The following is a 17,074-nucleotide window of genomic DNA, read 5'->3' as shown; positions in this document are numbered from 1 at the left end:
GATCCAATAATTCTACTACTGGGTATTTACCCAAAGAAAATGAAAAAACATTAATTTGAAAAGATACACACATTCCTATGTTTATTGCAGCATTATTTATAATAGCCAAGATATGGAAGCAACCTACATGCCCGTTAGTAGACAAATGGGTAAGGAGGATGTGATGTGATGTGTGTGTGTACCATACATAACGGAATATTATGCAGTCATAAAAAAGGATCCGATCGTGCCATTGCAACAAATTGGATGGACCTGGAGTGTATTATGCTAAGTGAAATAAATCAGACTGAGAAAGAGAAATACCATATGACTTCACTCATATGTGAAATCTAAAAAAAACAAATGAGCAAACAAAAAGCAAAATTGGACCTATAAATACAGAGAACAAATTGAGGATTGCCAGAGGGAAAGGGGGTAGGGACATGGGCAAAATGGGTGAAGGGGTGTGGGAGATAAAGGCTTCCAGTTATGGGATGGATAAATCATAGGAATAAAGCAGCGTAAGGAATATAGTCAATGGTATTGTGATCGCATTGTATGATGACAGACTGTAGCTACACTTTTGGTGAGAACAGCATAATGTATAAACTTGTTGAATCACTATGTTGCTATGTTGTACACCTAAAACTCATGTAATATTGTGTGTCAACTATAAGTAAAATAACACAATTAAAAAATAACTCAAAGAAAAACATTTTTTAAAAAGGGACAAAAGATGTAATTCGAGAATTGAACAAGGAAAAAGGCTATTTAACTTTCCCGAAACTAGGTTTTTTGTGTCTAAAGGGGGATTAGTAATACCAGCTCTATGCATCTTCTGTGAAGACTGGCTGAGATGAAATATGTTGAAGTAATATTTAAGCTAGCTATAAGAAAATGGAATACTGTAGGGTAGGGAAATTCTTCTCTACAAAAAGAATAATATAGTATACATTGTTTCAAAACCTGGAGGAAAGCAACTCCAATTTAGATATTTAGATTATAACCTACTTTTTTCACTGTTCTATTTGTCTTCTTTTAAATCTTCTAGAACATTATTTTCACAATGTATCATAATGAATTTAATCCGTTAATGCTGGATATTTACATTTTTCCCAGTTTCTTGCTATAATAAACGATACAATATTTTATCCTTGTAGTCAAATTTTTGTGCACATCCTTTACTACTTCCTTGGAATAAATTCTAGCAAGTACAATTGTAATTATAACTACTTATATGAAATTAAATTATTAAAGAGCTATATAAAATAAAAAGCATAAATCCTTCAGATTTCTGTTCTTTGGCAGTAACCACTTCAAGTGATCAGATTTTTTCTATGCATATGCACATATTTTTTGTTGTTCTTATTTTGTTAACATAAGTTGAGCCATTTAAATTATATTGCTTTGGAATTTGCCTTTTTCACCTAACAATATTACATGGGCAAACTTTTAGCCACTTAAGAGCTACAAAATCTTAGACAAGTTTATCTTTTCAGTGCCTGTCTGTACCAACTTCGTAAGATCACTGTGCAGATTGAATGAGTTGTAAGTGGTTGGTTGGCTTATATTATCAGTATAGGGCACATAGTAAGCACTTGTATCAGTCCAGGTTCAATCAGAATAGAACTAGTAGGAGAAATATATGTTTAGTAAGAGATTTGGTATGGGGATTTGCTCTTTTTTTTTTTTTTAAGAGAGAGAGCACGCACAAGCTGGGGAGAGGGGCAAAGGGAGAAAGAGAGGATCTCATGCAGTTTCCACATTCAGCACAGAGCCCTATGGGGGCCTTGATCCCACAACCCTGGGATCATGACCTGCTCAGAAATCAAGAGTCAGAAGCTCAACTGACTGAGCCACCCCGGCGCCCCAGGGGTTTGGTCTCTCATGCAGTTGTGAGCAGGGCTACACAGCCTGTAAGGCTGTCTTCATTCGTCTTATGCTGGAGCTTGAAGTCCACTCAGGAAGTGAAGATGGGTACCACAGGAGGGAGAGCAATGTCAAGCTAAACCTATGAGCACAGGATGAACCCATGTCAGTTCTCCCTACCTCCAAACCTGATAAAGTAGGCGTCCTGCAGGAGAAGATGGCCCCCTCATCAAGGACCTAAACGGACACCTGGCCCAGGAGCTGGGGAAGGTGAAGGAGGACCCGAGGGAAGGTGGAGAAGTTGCAGGCCTGGCTGTTGCCTCATGCAGAGGTGAGCAGCAGATACCTGGTGATGGGGATGAGCTACAAAAGCACTTGGTCCGACTTTCCAAGTGTAAAATCCAAAGTGCTTCACTTCCGCCCTCCATCCCCTGCACCAGTAAACTATACGTCTTGTAGCCCACTCTAATAGAAACATACACGGAGGTCATGCCTAGCCAAGCTGACACATTACCAGCCACAACTAAAAAGGTGCTGTTGGGGCGCCTGGGTGGCTCAGTCGGTTAGGCGGCCGACTTCGGCTCAGGTCATGATCTCATGGTCCGTGGGTTCGAGCCCCGCGTCGGGCTCTGTGCTGACCGCTCAGAGCCTGGAGCCTGTTTCAGATTCTGTGTCTCCCTCTCTCTCTGCCCCTCCCATGTTCATGCTCTGTCTCTCTCTGTCTCAAAAATAAATGTTAAAAAAAAAAAATTTAAAAAAAAAAGGTGCTGTTATTATTCTTGCAATATTTTATGTTATTTTTGTTACTATTGCCATCATCATCTTCAGTAAAATGAGAAATGTTCATTTTTGCCAGAACAAAATGTTTGGGGATGAGGGAAGTAGCGAGAAAAGGAGGCGAGAAAGGTAAGCTTGACCTGGGTCCTGCTGGACCTAACAAGCCACATAAAGAACCTTGGACATGTTCATGGAAGACACTGGTCCACAGCTTTTGTTTCCTGTAAGGTCTAGATCTGGTTTTGGTATTAGGGTGATGCTGGTGTCATAGAATTGAGTAAGTGTCCCCTCTTCTTTGCTTTTTCTGGAAGAGATTATAAAGAATTGCTATCATTCCTTTTCCTCCTCCTCCTCCTCCTCCTTTTTAAAAATGTTCACTTATTTATTTTTTGAGAGCGAGAAAGTGCAAGTGTGAGCAGGGATGGGGGGCAGAGAGAGGAGAGAGAGAGAATCTCAAGCAGGCTCCACACTGTCAGAGCGGAGCCTGACGCAGGGCTCAATATCACAAACTGTAAGATCATCACCTGGGCCAAAATCAAGAGTCAGGAGCTTAACAGATGGAGCCACCCAGGTGCCCCAACATTATTTCTTCTTTAAACGTTTGGTTGATGGGGCACCTGGGCGGCTCCGTTGGTTAAGTATCCGACTTCAGCTCAGGTCATGACCTCGTGGTCCGTGACTTTGAACCCGCGTCAGGCTCTACGCTGTCAGTTCAGAGCCCGGAGCCTGCTTCCGATTCTGTGTCTCCCTCCCTCTCTGCCCCTCCCCCATTTATGCTCTGTCTCTCTCTGTCTCTCAAAAACTGAATAAATGTTAAAAAAAAATTTTTTTTAATAAATAAATAAATAGAAATAAATGTTTGGTTGAATTCACCAGTGAAATCACCCGGGCTTACTGCTCTATTTTTGGAAAGTTATTAAATATTGATTTAATTTCTTTAATAGGTATAGGCCTATTCAGAATATCTATTTCTCCTTGTGTAAGAGCTGTTAGATTGTGTCTTTCAATGAATCAGTCCATGTCATACAAGTTATCAGATGTGTAGGCATAGAGGGGTGCCTGGGTGACTCAGTCAGTTAAGCATCCAACTTCAGCTCAGGTCATGATCTCACAGTCCATGGGTTCGAGCCGCGCGTCAGGCTCTGTGCTGACAGCTCAGAGCCTGGAGCCTGCTTGGGATTCTGTGTCTCCCTCTTTCTCTGCCCCTCCCCTGCTCATGCTCTGTCTCTCTCTGTCTCAAAAATAAAGAAAAACATTAAAACAAAAATTTTGTAAAAATGTGTAGGCATAGAATTGTTCAAAATATTCCTTTGTTGTCCTTTTAATGTCCATAGGATCAGTTGTGATGGTTCCTCTTTCATTTCTGACGTTAGTAAATTGTGCCTTCTTTGTTTCTTGATTAGCCTGGCTAGCGGTTTGTCAATTTCATTGATCTTTTCAAAGAACCAGTTTCATTGTATTTCTCTATTGTTTTCCTGTGTTCAATTTCACGACTTTCTGCTCTGATTTTTGTTACTTCTTCTGCTTTCTTCAGGATTATATTGATCTTCTTTCTCTAGTTTCCTAACATGGAAGCTTAAATTATTGATTTTTGATCTTTTCTTTTATAATATTTGCATTTAATGCTGTTAAGTTTCCCTCTAAGCACAGCTTTTGTTTCCTCTCACAAATTTTGTAAGTTGTATTTTCATTTTCATGTAAAATATATATAATTCATAATATTTTTAAAACTTCTCTCAAGACTTGACATGTATTATTTAGAAGTATGTTGTTTAATCTCCAAATATTTGAGGATTTTCCAGCTATCTTTCTGTTATCGATTTTTAGTTCCATAATATTATTGTAAACAGTTGTGTGGCATTCTGTAACACAGATATATTATAATTTATGTGAAATGCTTTTTAGATATTTTTGCTGTTACAAATAATGATGTAACAAATATCCTTGTACATAGACTTGATGATAAGTCGTATACAAAGGGAGGCTTAGGATGCTGTGATAGTGCATAGCAGAGACACCTCGTCTGGGCTGGGGAACTCAAGAAAGCCTTCCTCAAAGAAAGCTATTCGAGCTGAGTGAGAGGTATTTGGGATGGATGGCTAAAAGAGAATATTAGGGAAAGGAAGGTCTGGAAGAGGAAGATAAGGAAAAGGAGTTGCAAGGAAGGAATAAGTGTAGAGGATGACTTATTTCAGGAAGTGAAAAAAAGCTCATTTTGCCTGGAGCAAAATGCTTGGGGGTAGAGAGAGGGCAAGAGAAAGAGGCTAGAAGGGTAAGCTAGCTCACAAGCCATATTGAAGTGTTTGGACTACATGATATGATGAGATTGTGGTTTAGAAGGACCACTCTGATTGCTATATAAGGGATAGATTGAAAGAGAGGTTAAGGCTATTGGGGAGACAGAGAGTTTTATCAATCCACTGATTTCTTAATTTCTTTTTCCTTTTTTGGCTGGGTATAGTATATGTTATTGATGGTAATGACAAGGTAGGGTTCCCCAAGTCCCTCCCCTTCTTCAGGAGGTCTAGGATAGAAACTGTGGAGGTCAAATGATTCTCAGTGTGTTAAGGGATGCATTGGGGCAATGACTCCCCAACAGTCCTTCCTCTTGCTCTCGCTGGGACTGGTGGTCCAAGAGGCTCTTACTCCTTGGAGGCCATGTGGACCCTAAGGTCTGCCACCCAGGTGGTGTAGTCAAATTCATTGTCATACCAGGAAATGAGCTTGACAAATTCGTCACTAAGAGCAATGCCAGCCCCAGCATCGAAGATGGAAGAGTGGGTGTCACTGTTAAAGTTGCAGGAGACAAGCTGGTCCTCAGTGTAGCCCTGAATGCCCTTGAGGGGACCCTCCAATACCTGCTTCACCACCTTCTTGATATTGTCATATTTGGCAGCTTTCTCCAGGTGGCAGGTCAGATCCACAACTGATGCATTATGGGTAGGGACACAGAAGGCCATGCCAGTGAGCTTTCACTCAGCTGGGATGACATTGCCTGCAGCCTTGGTGGCACCAGTAGAAGTAGGGATGATGTTCTGGGCAGCCCACGGCCATCACACCACAGCTTCCCAGAGGGGCTGTCCGTGGTCTTCCAAAGGGCAGTGATGGCATGGACTATGATCATAAGTCCCTCCACAATGCCTAACGTCGTCATGGATGACCTTGGCCAGAAAGGCCAAGTGATTTGTGGTGGAGGAGGCATTGCTGACAATCTTGAGGGAATTGTCGACCTTCTCATGGTTCATGCCCATCACAAACATGGGGTCATCAGGAGAAGGGGCAGAGATGATGACCCTCTTGACCCCACCCTTCAAGTGAGCCCCAGCCTTCTCCAGGGTGGTGAAGACCCCAGTGGACTCCACAACATACTCAGCACCAACATTACCCTATTTGATGTTGGCGGGATCTTGCTCCTAGATGATGGAGATTGCGGATGCCTGGGTGGCTCAGTCAGTTAAATGTCCAACTTCAGCTCAGGACTTGATCTCACAGTTTGTGGGTTTGAGCCCCACATCAGGCTCTGTGCTGATAGCTCAGAGCCTGGAGCCTGCTTTGGATTTTATGTTTCCCTCTCTCTCTCTCTCTCTCTGCCCCTCTCCCACCCATGCTCTGTCTCTCTCTCTCCCTCTATCTCTCAAAAATAAAATAAACATTAAGATTTTTTTAAAAAAGAAGATGGTGATGGGCTTTCCACTGATGACAAGCTTCCCATTCTCAGCCTTGATTGCGCCATGAAATTTGCCATGGGTGGAATCATAGTGGAACGTGTAGACCATGTAGTTGAGGTCAATGAAGGGGCATTGATGTTGACAGTATCCACTTTGCCATAGTTAAAAGCAGCCCTGGTGACCAGGTGCACAATAGGGTAGGGCCACCTTTGTTTACTCTAACCATCACCACCATATCTGGGGGATGCAGCTGGCACTGTACCAGGAAATGTGGCCATCTGTCGAGTGGGGAGGAGCAGAGAGCTTTCTTAATTTCACTCATTGGCATAGCTGGTTTATTTGTTAGTCTTTGTTCAAGCTATATGTAATATAGGAGTTAATTTCTAACATATTTATGAGTTGCTCTTTAAATGTTGACTTCCTATATTTCAATGCCGTTTTCCAACTCCTAAATTCTATTGAGGTAACTCAACTTTCTTTAATTCTAGCAGTTTAAAATTTCCCTTTCAGCCCCAAAGCTTTTCTCTTAGTCTGGCCCCTTGATCAGAAATTCAGAATGGAACCAAAAATGGGAAGGCAAGCTGGTGCAGCCACTCTGGAAAACAGTATGGAGGTTCCTCAAAAAACTAAAAATAGAACTACCCTATGACCCAGCAATTGCACTACTAGGTATTTATCCACGGGATACAGGTGTGCTGTTTTGAAAGGACACATGCACCCCTATGTTTATAGCAGCACTATCAACAATAGCCAAAGTATGGAAAGAGCCCAAATGTCCATCAATGGATGAATGGATAAAGAAAATGTGTATATATATATATATATATATATATATATATATATATACACACACACACACACACACACACACACAATGGAGTATTACTCGGCAATCAAAAAGAATGAAATCTTGCCATTGCAACCACGTGGATGGAACTGGAGGGTCTTATGCTAAGTGAAATCAGTCAGAGAAAGACAAAAATCATATGACTTCACTCATATGAGGTCTTTAAGAGACAAAACAGATGAACATAAGGGAAGGAAAACAAAAATAATATAACAGGGAGGGGGACAAAACAGAAGAGACTCATAAATATGGAGAACAAACTGAGGGTTACTGGAGGGGTTGTGGGAGGGCGGATGGGCTAAGTGGGTAAGGGGCACTAAAGAATCTATTCCTGAAATCATTGTTGCACTATATGCTAACTCATTTGGATGTAAATTTTAAAAAATAAAAAATAAAATTAAAGAAAAAGAATAATAAAGAAAGAATGGAACCAAAAAGAAGTGGACAGTAATAGCTGGGAATTGCTCAGGTTTATAATGATGAAACAGGTGAAGGGGGTGGTGCTGGTGCAGGGGTGGATGTGAATGGGAGAAGTTCAGCTTAGAGAGCCTGTAAGCCTGCACTTAATATCGGGAACCATGACAGGAGCTGGAAGCGCTGGAGGTTGAGAGTGAGGAGTCCCATGTCTCAAATATCAATCTTTGCCAGTAAACCATCGTTTTTTTCAGAAAACTGAAGTTAGAGAAAGGGAGCGCTTGTCCCGTCTCAGTACTTTAATGACCCAGCATGTAAGTGCTACCTCAGCATCCTCATCATATTCTTCTGGGTAATCTCCTAGATCCAAAGAGCCTTGTCGGAAATCTTCCACAACTATAGTCTGATGAGATTCCCTCTGAAGGAGTTAAGTACTTTTGGCCCTTTTGAAAAGGGGTGAATTTCCTCATCAAACACAGGCTCATTTATGATTCAGCTCCTGCAGCGTTAACATGTGTGCATTAGTATCAGTAGTGTTTGTAACTTACAACCCTATATTGAACCAAGAAAATCAAGGGACTCAACTTGTAAAGCAGTGAGGATGAGTAGAAATAAAAGAGGATTCAGGGTTAGAGCCCCACCTCCATCTTGTCCTAGCAAGTTAATTAAAACTCTCTGTTGCCACAGCTTCTTCTGTGAAATAAGGGGAGTTATTTTCTTTTTCAGAGGGGTGGGTTTTTTTTGTTTTGTTTTGTTTTTTTGATGAATGAGAGAGAGAATTGAGAAAAGCCTCACAAAGGAGGTCCCCTGTGTCAGTCTCTTTATTTTATGGACACATACCCGACCTCATTGAACTAATAAAATCCCTTGTGATGGTATAACAATTTTAGGTCAAAGAATTTCATAAATCCGGTATGATTTAATGTACATTAATTGCCCTCAGGAAACTCATAGATCAGAATGTAAATGAGCTACAAAAGCAAGTGAGAATCTTACAAGATAAAGGGAATCAACTGGAAATAACCAGTTCTCAGCAACAATCCAGAATTCAGCAACAGGAGGCCAAACTTAAAAAATACTTGGAAAACAAGAAAGAAAAATCGGATGAGGTAAGAAAGTAAATAAACATACTTTCTCAGTTTTCCTGTTTCCATAGACCCGAGTGATCTAATCATAGCTAATAATAGCTAGTAATGAGTGCCTAGCATTTCACCCCTTAGGTTTATCGGGAAAGCAGAAACTACTCTAGGTATTTCAAGCAAGAATGGGTTTAACACAGGGAATCACATGCTTACAAACTGTTGGAAGGGAGATGTAAGGGTGAGGAGAAGGTCAGAAAGAAATGCTGCTGGCCTTTAATAACCCCAGTTCAGAAATCCCAGGGAGGGGCGCCCGGGTGGCTCCGTTGGTTGAGTGTCTGACTCTGGCTCAGGTCATGATCTCACAGTTTGTGAGTTCAAGCCCCACACAGGGCTCTCTGCTGTCAGTGCAGAGCCCGCTTCATATCCTCTGTCCTCTCTCTCCGCCCCTCCCCTGCTCATGCTCGCACGCTCTCTCTCTCTCTCTCTCTCTCTCTCTCTCTCTCTCAAAAATAAAACATTGGAAGGAAGGAAGGAAGGAAGGAAGGAAGGAAGGAAGGAAGGAAGGAAAGGAAAAGAAAATCCTAGGGAAACCAACTGCTGCAGCACCAGAATGGGAGATTTGCAGGAACACTCTCTGAAACCCCTGGAAAGGTCCCATCTGCTGGCGGCCCCTTCACCCACCTGCTAGTGCTAGAGGAGAACGGTGGGCTTTCCTCCCCCTGTGCTTTCCAAACTGTGTTCAAGTGCGTCTCATTCCCAGAAACTAAGCTGGAACTCTGCTATCAAGAAGGTCTGGGAAATGTAGTTTTCAGACTTCCAACCTTACAGCACAGAATGGTCTCATTTAAAAAAAATTTGTTTTTTCAGCATCTCAAGAGCAACGGAGAACTGTCGGAAAAGCTGTCCAAGTTGCAGCAAGAGAAGGAAGCACTGCGTAAAGAATATGCGCAACTTCTGAAGCAGATGGATGCCCATATGAGGTAAACAAAAAAAAGTTCTGGAAAGGGATTTCATGCCTTTTCCCAAATACACCCTTTTCATTTGCCTTCATGCTTTTATTCCCCTTCACATACTTTGCTCAGTCTGGACCACCCCCTCCCCATTTCAACTCTTCATTTCAAATCCTAATTCTTAGACTAGGAGTCACCTTGTCCAAGAAGCCCACCTTTCTTTCTTTCTTTCTTTCTTTCTTTCTTTCTTTCTTTCTTTCTTTCTTTCTTACGTTTATTTATTTTTGAGAGACAGCGTGAGACAGAGCACGAGTGGGGGAGGGGCAGAGAGAGAGGGAGACACAGAATCTGAAGCAGGCTCCAGGCTCTGAGCTGTCAGCACGGAGCCTGATGTGGAGCTCAAAATCATGAACCGTGAGATCATGACCTGAGCCGAAGTCGGACGCTTAACCGACTGAGCCACCTGGGCACCTCTCCAAGAAGCCTTTCTTGACCCCACCAGCCTGGGCTGGGTGAAGTACTCATTCTTTGTATCCTCCTCTTAGCCCTTTGCACATGCCTCTTTGTACTTATTTCAGAGCTTGCCACTTTGTCTTGAAATAGTGTGAGTTACTACCTGTCTTCCTCACCAGACTGTAGGCTTTTCAAGGGCATGGGCCATGGTCTTATTCATCTTTTTATCCATAGTTCTGATTATATAGTAGGTGCTCAATAAAAAATGTGTTTCTGAACTTCCTTCTCTTTCTGCCATTCACTGCTCATCATTCCACCAGATTCCTCCCACTCTCCTCCTCTCTGGAATGTAGCAGAGTAGTTCAGAATATGGACTCTGGAGCCATATTGCCTGGGAACAAATCCTGGTTCTTCCAGAAACTAGCTGTGCGACCTTGGGTGAGTTATGTAACCTTTCTGTGCCTGAGGTCCCTCATCTTTAAAATGGGTAAAATAACAGCACTTACCTCAGAAAGTTGTTTTGAGAATTAAGTAAATCACTATATATAAAGCACTTACTTAGAACAGTGTTTAGCACACAGCTATTATCATATCTAGTTATTGTTCATTGTTTTTCCGTGATCCACCTTTCTCCTACCAGCTCTGTAGTCTTCTGCTCTATTCCTTCCATTAGGCTGAAATTTCTTATTCTCTTGTGTTCTTACCTGCGTAATTATCACATTGATGAGAATGATTTAAAAACCCCTGTTTACTGCTGTAGAGCAGAGTGTTTTTAGAGTCACTGGTATCCCTTACCTTGCTTTGATCATCATAATACTGAAAAATGTAGAAACCATGGTCAGGGGAGGTTGTGGTTCAGTATGTGTGGTTCAGTTCATGCTGCTTACAAACCTAAAGCTAGAACTCAGTCGTCTAATAAGCTCTTTAGGGGCACCTGGGTGGCTGAGTTGGTTCAGTGACAGACTCTTGATTTCAGCTCAGGTCCTGGCCTCACAGTTTGTGAGTTCAAGCCCAGCTTTGGACTCTGCACTGAGAGTGCAGAGCCTGCTTGGGATTCTCTCTCTCCTCTCTCTCTTCTCTGCTCCTGCCCTGCCCTGCTCACTCTCTGAATGAATGAATAAATAAATAAATAAATAAATAACTTAAAAAAAAAAAGTGAATAACCTATATAGGGCTCTTTCCACATCTTGCCTTGGTATTAGAGGGAGTTGAAAGAATGAAGTGTTAGGTCTAGGGCATATAAAATGCCACAATTCTTGACAAGTGAGTTGATCCTGAATCTAATATGTGTAGAAATTGCTTACCCAGAATCCTTTCTGTGTTTACTCCTAGTCTCTGTCATTTAAACATAGTTTTATGACTTTACTATCATAGCTTGGATAAAATTTTATATTCTCTTCCTCTTTTTTTTTTTTTTTGATGCAAAAAAGGTGATTTTATTAAAGCACAGGGACAGGACCCATGGGCAGGAAGAGCTCTCTACTGCAAGTGTGGAGGTGACCCTTTTATAGAGTCTGGGAAAGATAAAGTCAAGAGGAAGTTTCCAAAGAGACTTTCACATGCTAAAGACTTACTGGAAGCCTAGATATTGTCAAGCTAAAGTTGTTTATCTCTTTAGCAAAGCATTATCATTAAGACCGGAGGGAGTTCCTGGACTTTTGACCATTGATGAGATTGCCTTTTTGTTGTAAACTGGTAGAGACTATTTGTTTTTTGTCCTTTCCTGTTTTGGGATAGCTGGGAGTGTCCAAGGACTATCATACATGTCCTACCTGCGGGGGTGGGGGGTTGCTGTTAGCCTGTACTTTACCCCCAGCTTGCCCCATGCTCCCCACTGAAAAATTTTGACCCTTAAATCTTTAAGGTTGTTGAAAGTGGAAGGTCTCGTCTTCTGTAGCTTCTTCCTGCTGAGTAGGGGTGTAGAAATGTCCCTACCTATATGGGTCAATATTGTTCAGTTGGGGAAGGTATAGGGGAGTTACAAAAGACAGAGGCAGCTGAATCCAAGGTGGACAATGTGTGTGAACCTTCCTGAGTAGAAAGGATCATCTGTTGGCTTGAAGTTATTGCAGTGATGGAGTCTTAGAACCAGGCAGAGAGACATGGCAGAAAACAGTAAAACATGATTAGAATAACTAGAAAGATTAGCCCAAATAAAAGTCCTTTGGTAGTTGACAAAAATCCTCCAGTCCAGAAATTTAACCAATCATTAAAGGGAAGAGAGGGATTGTTTCAAGCACCAATTCAAGTATTCATGTCAGTTAGAAATCCGGAAATATTTTTGTGGTCATCTGGAATGTATACACAGCATTTTGTTTTTATGAGAGTACAAGTTTCACCTTGTGCAGCAGTTAAGACATCTAATACTATTCTATTTGGTAGAACTGCTCTATGCATAATGTTATTGAGAGTCATTGAAGGCTTTAACTGTGTAACAGGTGGTGTTTAACCATCATATAGACTCTGTTTTGTTTAGTAAGCAATTAGTCAATCAATAAAAGGTACTTTTATAGAAACAAGAAAAATACAGGTTAATGGTTAGAGCAAATTACAAACCCAGTGTTTACCAGTGCTACCAGTGAGATTTTTAGATGTCAGGCTTGAAGCATCCTCCAATGGGAGTGGGAACAGGCAGCAGGAATCAGATGGGTTTTTCTGATTTGTAATTCAGATGTCTCTTGTGATCCTTTTGAATGGCCCATTTTAAGAAGGAATTGTTAGTATAAATTGGGGAAAGGAGAATGAAAAAGAAAGGTACAACCATCATAAGAGAAGTTTGAGCAAAAGTTTGAGGTCTTCCACGGGTTTACAAGAATAAGAAGGCACATTAGTTTGCTCATTGGTTTTCTGAAGGAGGTACAGGTTTTATTTTAGATATAGGAGCCCGTAAAGAGTGCCCCTCTAATTTTACTTCAGTGGGAGTATATGATATGACCCCGTAGGGGACCTTTTATTTTGGAGTTAAATTCCCTACTGTATTGGACTTTCAATTTACCAGGTCTCCTGGGTTTATATGGATGGGGTGGGTTTCTAGTAAATGTCAGATCAGGTTTAGGGAGACTATGGTTTGCATATCCACTTAAGAGATTTATGAATTAACCTGGATAATTCAAGTGAATAACTTAATAAAGTGAATAATTTAATAAAGGACTATAGTCTTTATCTATTGATAGGTCTACAGGGAGAAAAGTCTTTTCATACAATCTTTGGGGAATCCATCCCATTTTCCAGTTGTTTAGATAATCATATGCCCCTGGGGTTTTGTTATTATCAGCACAGAATAACAAACAAGAAGATTGTCCATACCTGTGGTATTATGACAATTTTTCTGAAGTTTACCTCAAGTTGTCTAGTTTAGGCAAACAACATTTAAGACGATCAGAACTAGAATTTAACATCCGTAAAGGTGTGTTATTGAAACCTGTTATTGAAACCTCTAAAAACCCTCATTTCCAAAGACAGCCAAATGGAAACCAATTTGTTTGTAGAACAAGTCCAGTTTTAAACTTGGCCTAATTATTTACAGAAGTTCAGCAAGAACAGTTATTGATCATATATATCTTTTAAATTTTACTTTGCTGGAACTTTTTAGAAGGAATCTCCAGATTGAACTTTTTAGTAGCCTCTCCAGGCCAGAAGCCAAGCCAAGTACTTGCTGTCAGACATGCCTGCGACACCTGTAGATTTGGGCGAATTCCTCTTCACAAGGTGCCAAAGATATCCCGAGGTTCCTGCACCCGCCAGGAATTGACATTCTTTACTCACCTGGTTAGGCTGCTGGGAACTTAGCCAAGGAGCTTTATGGCTGCATGTGTCATAAAGTCAACCTTAGTTCCTTTTAACTGTATGGTCATAACTGAGTCTATGCATGTCTCTCAAATATGACATTCCAGTTAAAGCCTTGGTAAAATTACCAATATTTCCAATGGTGTCCTGTTCCAAGGAGAACAGATTCTTATTGAACTTATGTAGCAGTGAGACATACACGTGGAGACGGGACACCAAGGCTTTTCTTTACAGGAAGCAGTTTTATTTGTGCCAGCACAGGCTCAGCGGGCTAAGACCCAAAAGGCTGAGCCCTGAGCACCGTGGGGGGCAGGAGAGGGTTGCCTTTTGTATAATTTTTGCTCCTTTGTCTCCCACATATGGTAACCTACAGTCTGAATGGGCGGTCTATGTTACAGAGTCATGAGGAATGTTGCGCACGTGCACATAGCCAGGTTGCCTTCCCTGGTCTTGAGGTTTTCACCACATTCCTTAGGGAGGGGCTCTACCACACTTAGGCAAACAAGTATGATGGCCACAGAAGAATGCTCACTGAGAGCTTTTGAATTTGAGAGGGTTTAGGCAGAGAGAAAAGTTAAATACTTTGTACACAAATAAATACTTTATGACATTTCTGTATATCACGGATATCTTGAGAAAGTTTCCTTAATCTGGAAGAGCAAATGTTAGAGAACCGGCAATACTTCAAAACAAGAGCTGCAAAACGATAACCATCTTTTTCAGTTCATTTAGTCCCATGTTACTAATTCTTCTTCTGTTTCAATGCAACTTTTTAGTTCTGAAAATTCTTACCCATCTTAATATTAATCTTAAAGATGTCAAATGCCTGTACGTGTCCTAAGAGTTCTTTGTATAAGTCTCCTTGAAGATGAAACATGTTTTCTTATATGCATCAGAACAAATAACTATAAATGACAAAATCTCAGAAACGGACATTGGTAACAATCTAATAGAGTTCATTAAGATGCAATTGACAGGGGCGCCTGGGTGGCTCAGTCGGTTGAACGTCCGACTTCAGCTCGGGTCATGATCTCGCGGTCTCTGAGTTCGAGCCTGGAGCCTGTTTCGGATTCTGTGCCTCCCTCTCTCTCTGACCCTTCCCCGTTCATGCTCTGTCTCTCTCTGTCTCAAAAAAAATAAATAAATAAACGTTAAAAAAAATTTTTTTTAATTAAAAATAAGATGCAATTGACAAGGAAATTCGGTTATTTTTGGGACACATAACACTTCAATAATCGGCATAGCAAGTGCCGACCTTATTACCAAAACATATTAAAACATCAGGATTTGCATTTATATTGGAGCATTTACCCATGCATTTACCCATGCACTTACCCATGCAACACAACCTAAGGTTTACCATGAATGACAGTGTTTTCCAAGTAACTTCACATACCAAAAAAAGGCCTAACTGGTCAAAAAGACTTCATTTACAATTTAAATCTTGGGAAGTTTGTTAAAACCTTAGAAAGTTACAGAGCACAACTTAAACAGGATTACTGCTCATTACAAATTTTATTTATTCATTTAACCAAGGTGGCACTGAGAGATTCCAAAGGCAAATATGTAGGGTTATATAGTTGTTAGCAGAACTTAGCTCCTTTCACATTGAGAAGTTTTAACTTGAAGTAATCAAAGACTTGATAAAGAGGAAACCCAAAGCTTTGGTTTTCTCCGGCAGACCAGAGAGAAAAATTTTGCATATTATTTTTTTTATCAAGAGCAGATCAACAATCCAAGAAAACTTTTGTGTTTTGAGCAGAGAGAAAAGCAGAATTTTAACCTTATACCAGTGTACTTTTAAAATCCATTCGTTGCAACCTTAGCGCATCCTAACCACACATGAAATTCCTTTCCAGAGATTTTCCTTCACAAACCTTCTACAACTTTCCTTTGCCATCAGATTTTGTTCCAAACCATTTCTCTCCAAACAGCCATTCTCATTTAGGACAAAATTACTTTCTTTTACCTTCCACAAAAATGTATTTCCAGTCCTTATCTTAACAATTACTGCTGAAAACTTCAAGACAGACAAAATTAACCATTATTTTAAGTCATCTTCTTGCTAACAAATTTTAGAGGTAACCTGAGCTTATTTGACCTTCAGCAAACCTAGATAGAATAAAAAAAAGTTTTATATTTAATGCTGATAAACAGGTTTATCTCAAACCAGCAAACTTAAATTCGTTTAAATACCAAAAATGTTACCCCTGCATCCACTTAAAAGTCAATCAATTTGTTCCCTGTTTTTAGTTTTTACCCGGAACATCAGCGGGGAATATGAAGTGGGGAGCCCAAGGGGGTGTCCTTTACTCCTTGACTTAGAGGGTGGGAGGAGGAGCCAATGGTGCCTGAGGCACTAATGATGGTTGTGCAGGCTGCACCCAAGGTGGTGCAGAAATAGGAGGAGGAGGAGGGGAAGGCTGAAGAGGTGAGGTTCTACCCAGAGGCCTGAAGGCAGATAAAATTCCAGAGGGCAGAGAGAGAGAGAGAGAGAGGTCTAATTGGTCCTAAAGCCTGTCCACTTGGACAGATGAGCAGGCACCAGGTTTTTTGTTTTGTTTTGTTTTGTTTCCAAAGTGGAAATATGGAGTCCATGTCAGGTAGGAGAAGGCAGACATTTGTTTCCTCGAAACAAATGGAGTTTCGGCAGCTGCTTGGGAATATTCCTTAAAGTCCCCGTCCCTAGGTAGACTAACCACAGTTAGTTCCAATTATAGCCATTAACCCAGGAAATGAATGAAGGAGAGGCCCTCACATCTATTAGCAGGAGAACACAGAGAGAGTCAAGTGTCCCCTTCATTAGGGATGGCCTGGGTTTCCTCCAGCGACTTAGTTCTATCAGGAGGAGGCCTGTTTAGACATCCAGTATGTCAGGAGGGAGTTTACTAACCAAACACATTTAGGCAAATGCATTCTGTAAGAGGACTTTTCGTCTGGGTCCTGATTTAGAGCCGTGAATGCCTGGACCTAGGGTACCTCTATCCATTTGCCAGATTTCCTGCAGAAGAGATCTAACGGCTAGATCCTAGTAAGGCCAATGCAGTGTTATGGGAGATCAGTCCTTTCCTAAATTTTGCAATGCAAATTGTCTCCACTGGATTGAAAAGGCATCTCAAGGGAGGATCCCTGAGAACTGCAAATTGTCTCCACTGGATTGAAAAGGCATCTCAAGGGAGGATCCCTGAGAACTGCAAATTGTCTCCACTGGATTGAAAAGGCATCTCAAGGGAGGATCCCTGAGAACTG

The 17,074-nt window shown here is 41.1% G+C and overlaps 1 protein-coding gene across 8 annotated transcripts in view; it reads left to right on the top strand.

Moving 5' to 3' along the window:
• CCDC30 (coiled-coil domain containing 30) overlaps nucleotides 1-17,074 on the top strand; it is a 131,588-nt gene that overhangs the window by 91,932 nt on the left and 22,582 nt on the right. For all 8 annotated transcript variants that reach the window (XM_049617366.1, XM_049617364.1, XM_049617365.1 and 5 more), the window contains 2 exons: nucleotides 8,498-8,663; nucleotides 9,504-9,616. In XM_049617366.1, coding sequence (XP_049473323.1) covers nucleotides 8,498-8,663; nucleotides 9,504-9,616 — 279 coding nt within the window. The remainder of the gene's footprint in view (nucleotides 1-8,497; nucleotides 8,664-9,503; nucleotides 9,617-17,074) is intronic.

This window comes from Panthera uncia (assembly GCF_023721935.1).
Source record: "Panthera uncia isolate 11264 chromosome C1 unlocalized genomic scaffold, Puncia_PCG_1.0 HiC_scaffold_4, whole genome shotgun sequence".
Classification (NCBI taxonomy): domain Eukaryota; kingdom Metazoa; phylum Chordata; class Mammalia; order Carnivora; family Felidae; genus Panthera; species Panthera uncia.
This window is presented reverse-complemented; position numbering and strand designations above follow the sequence as displayed.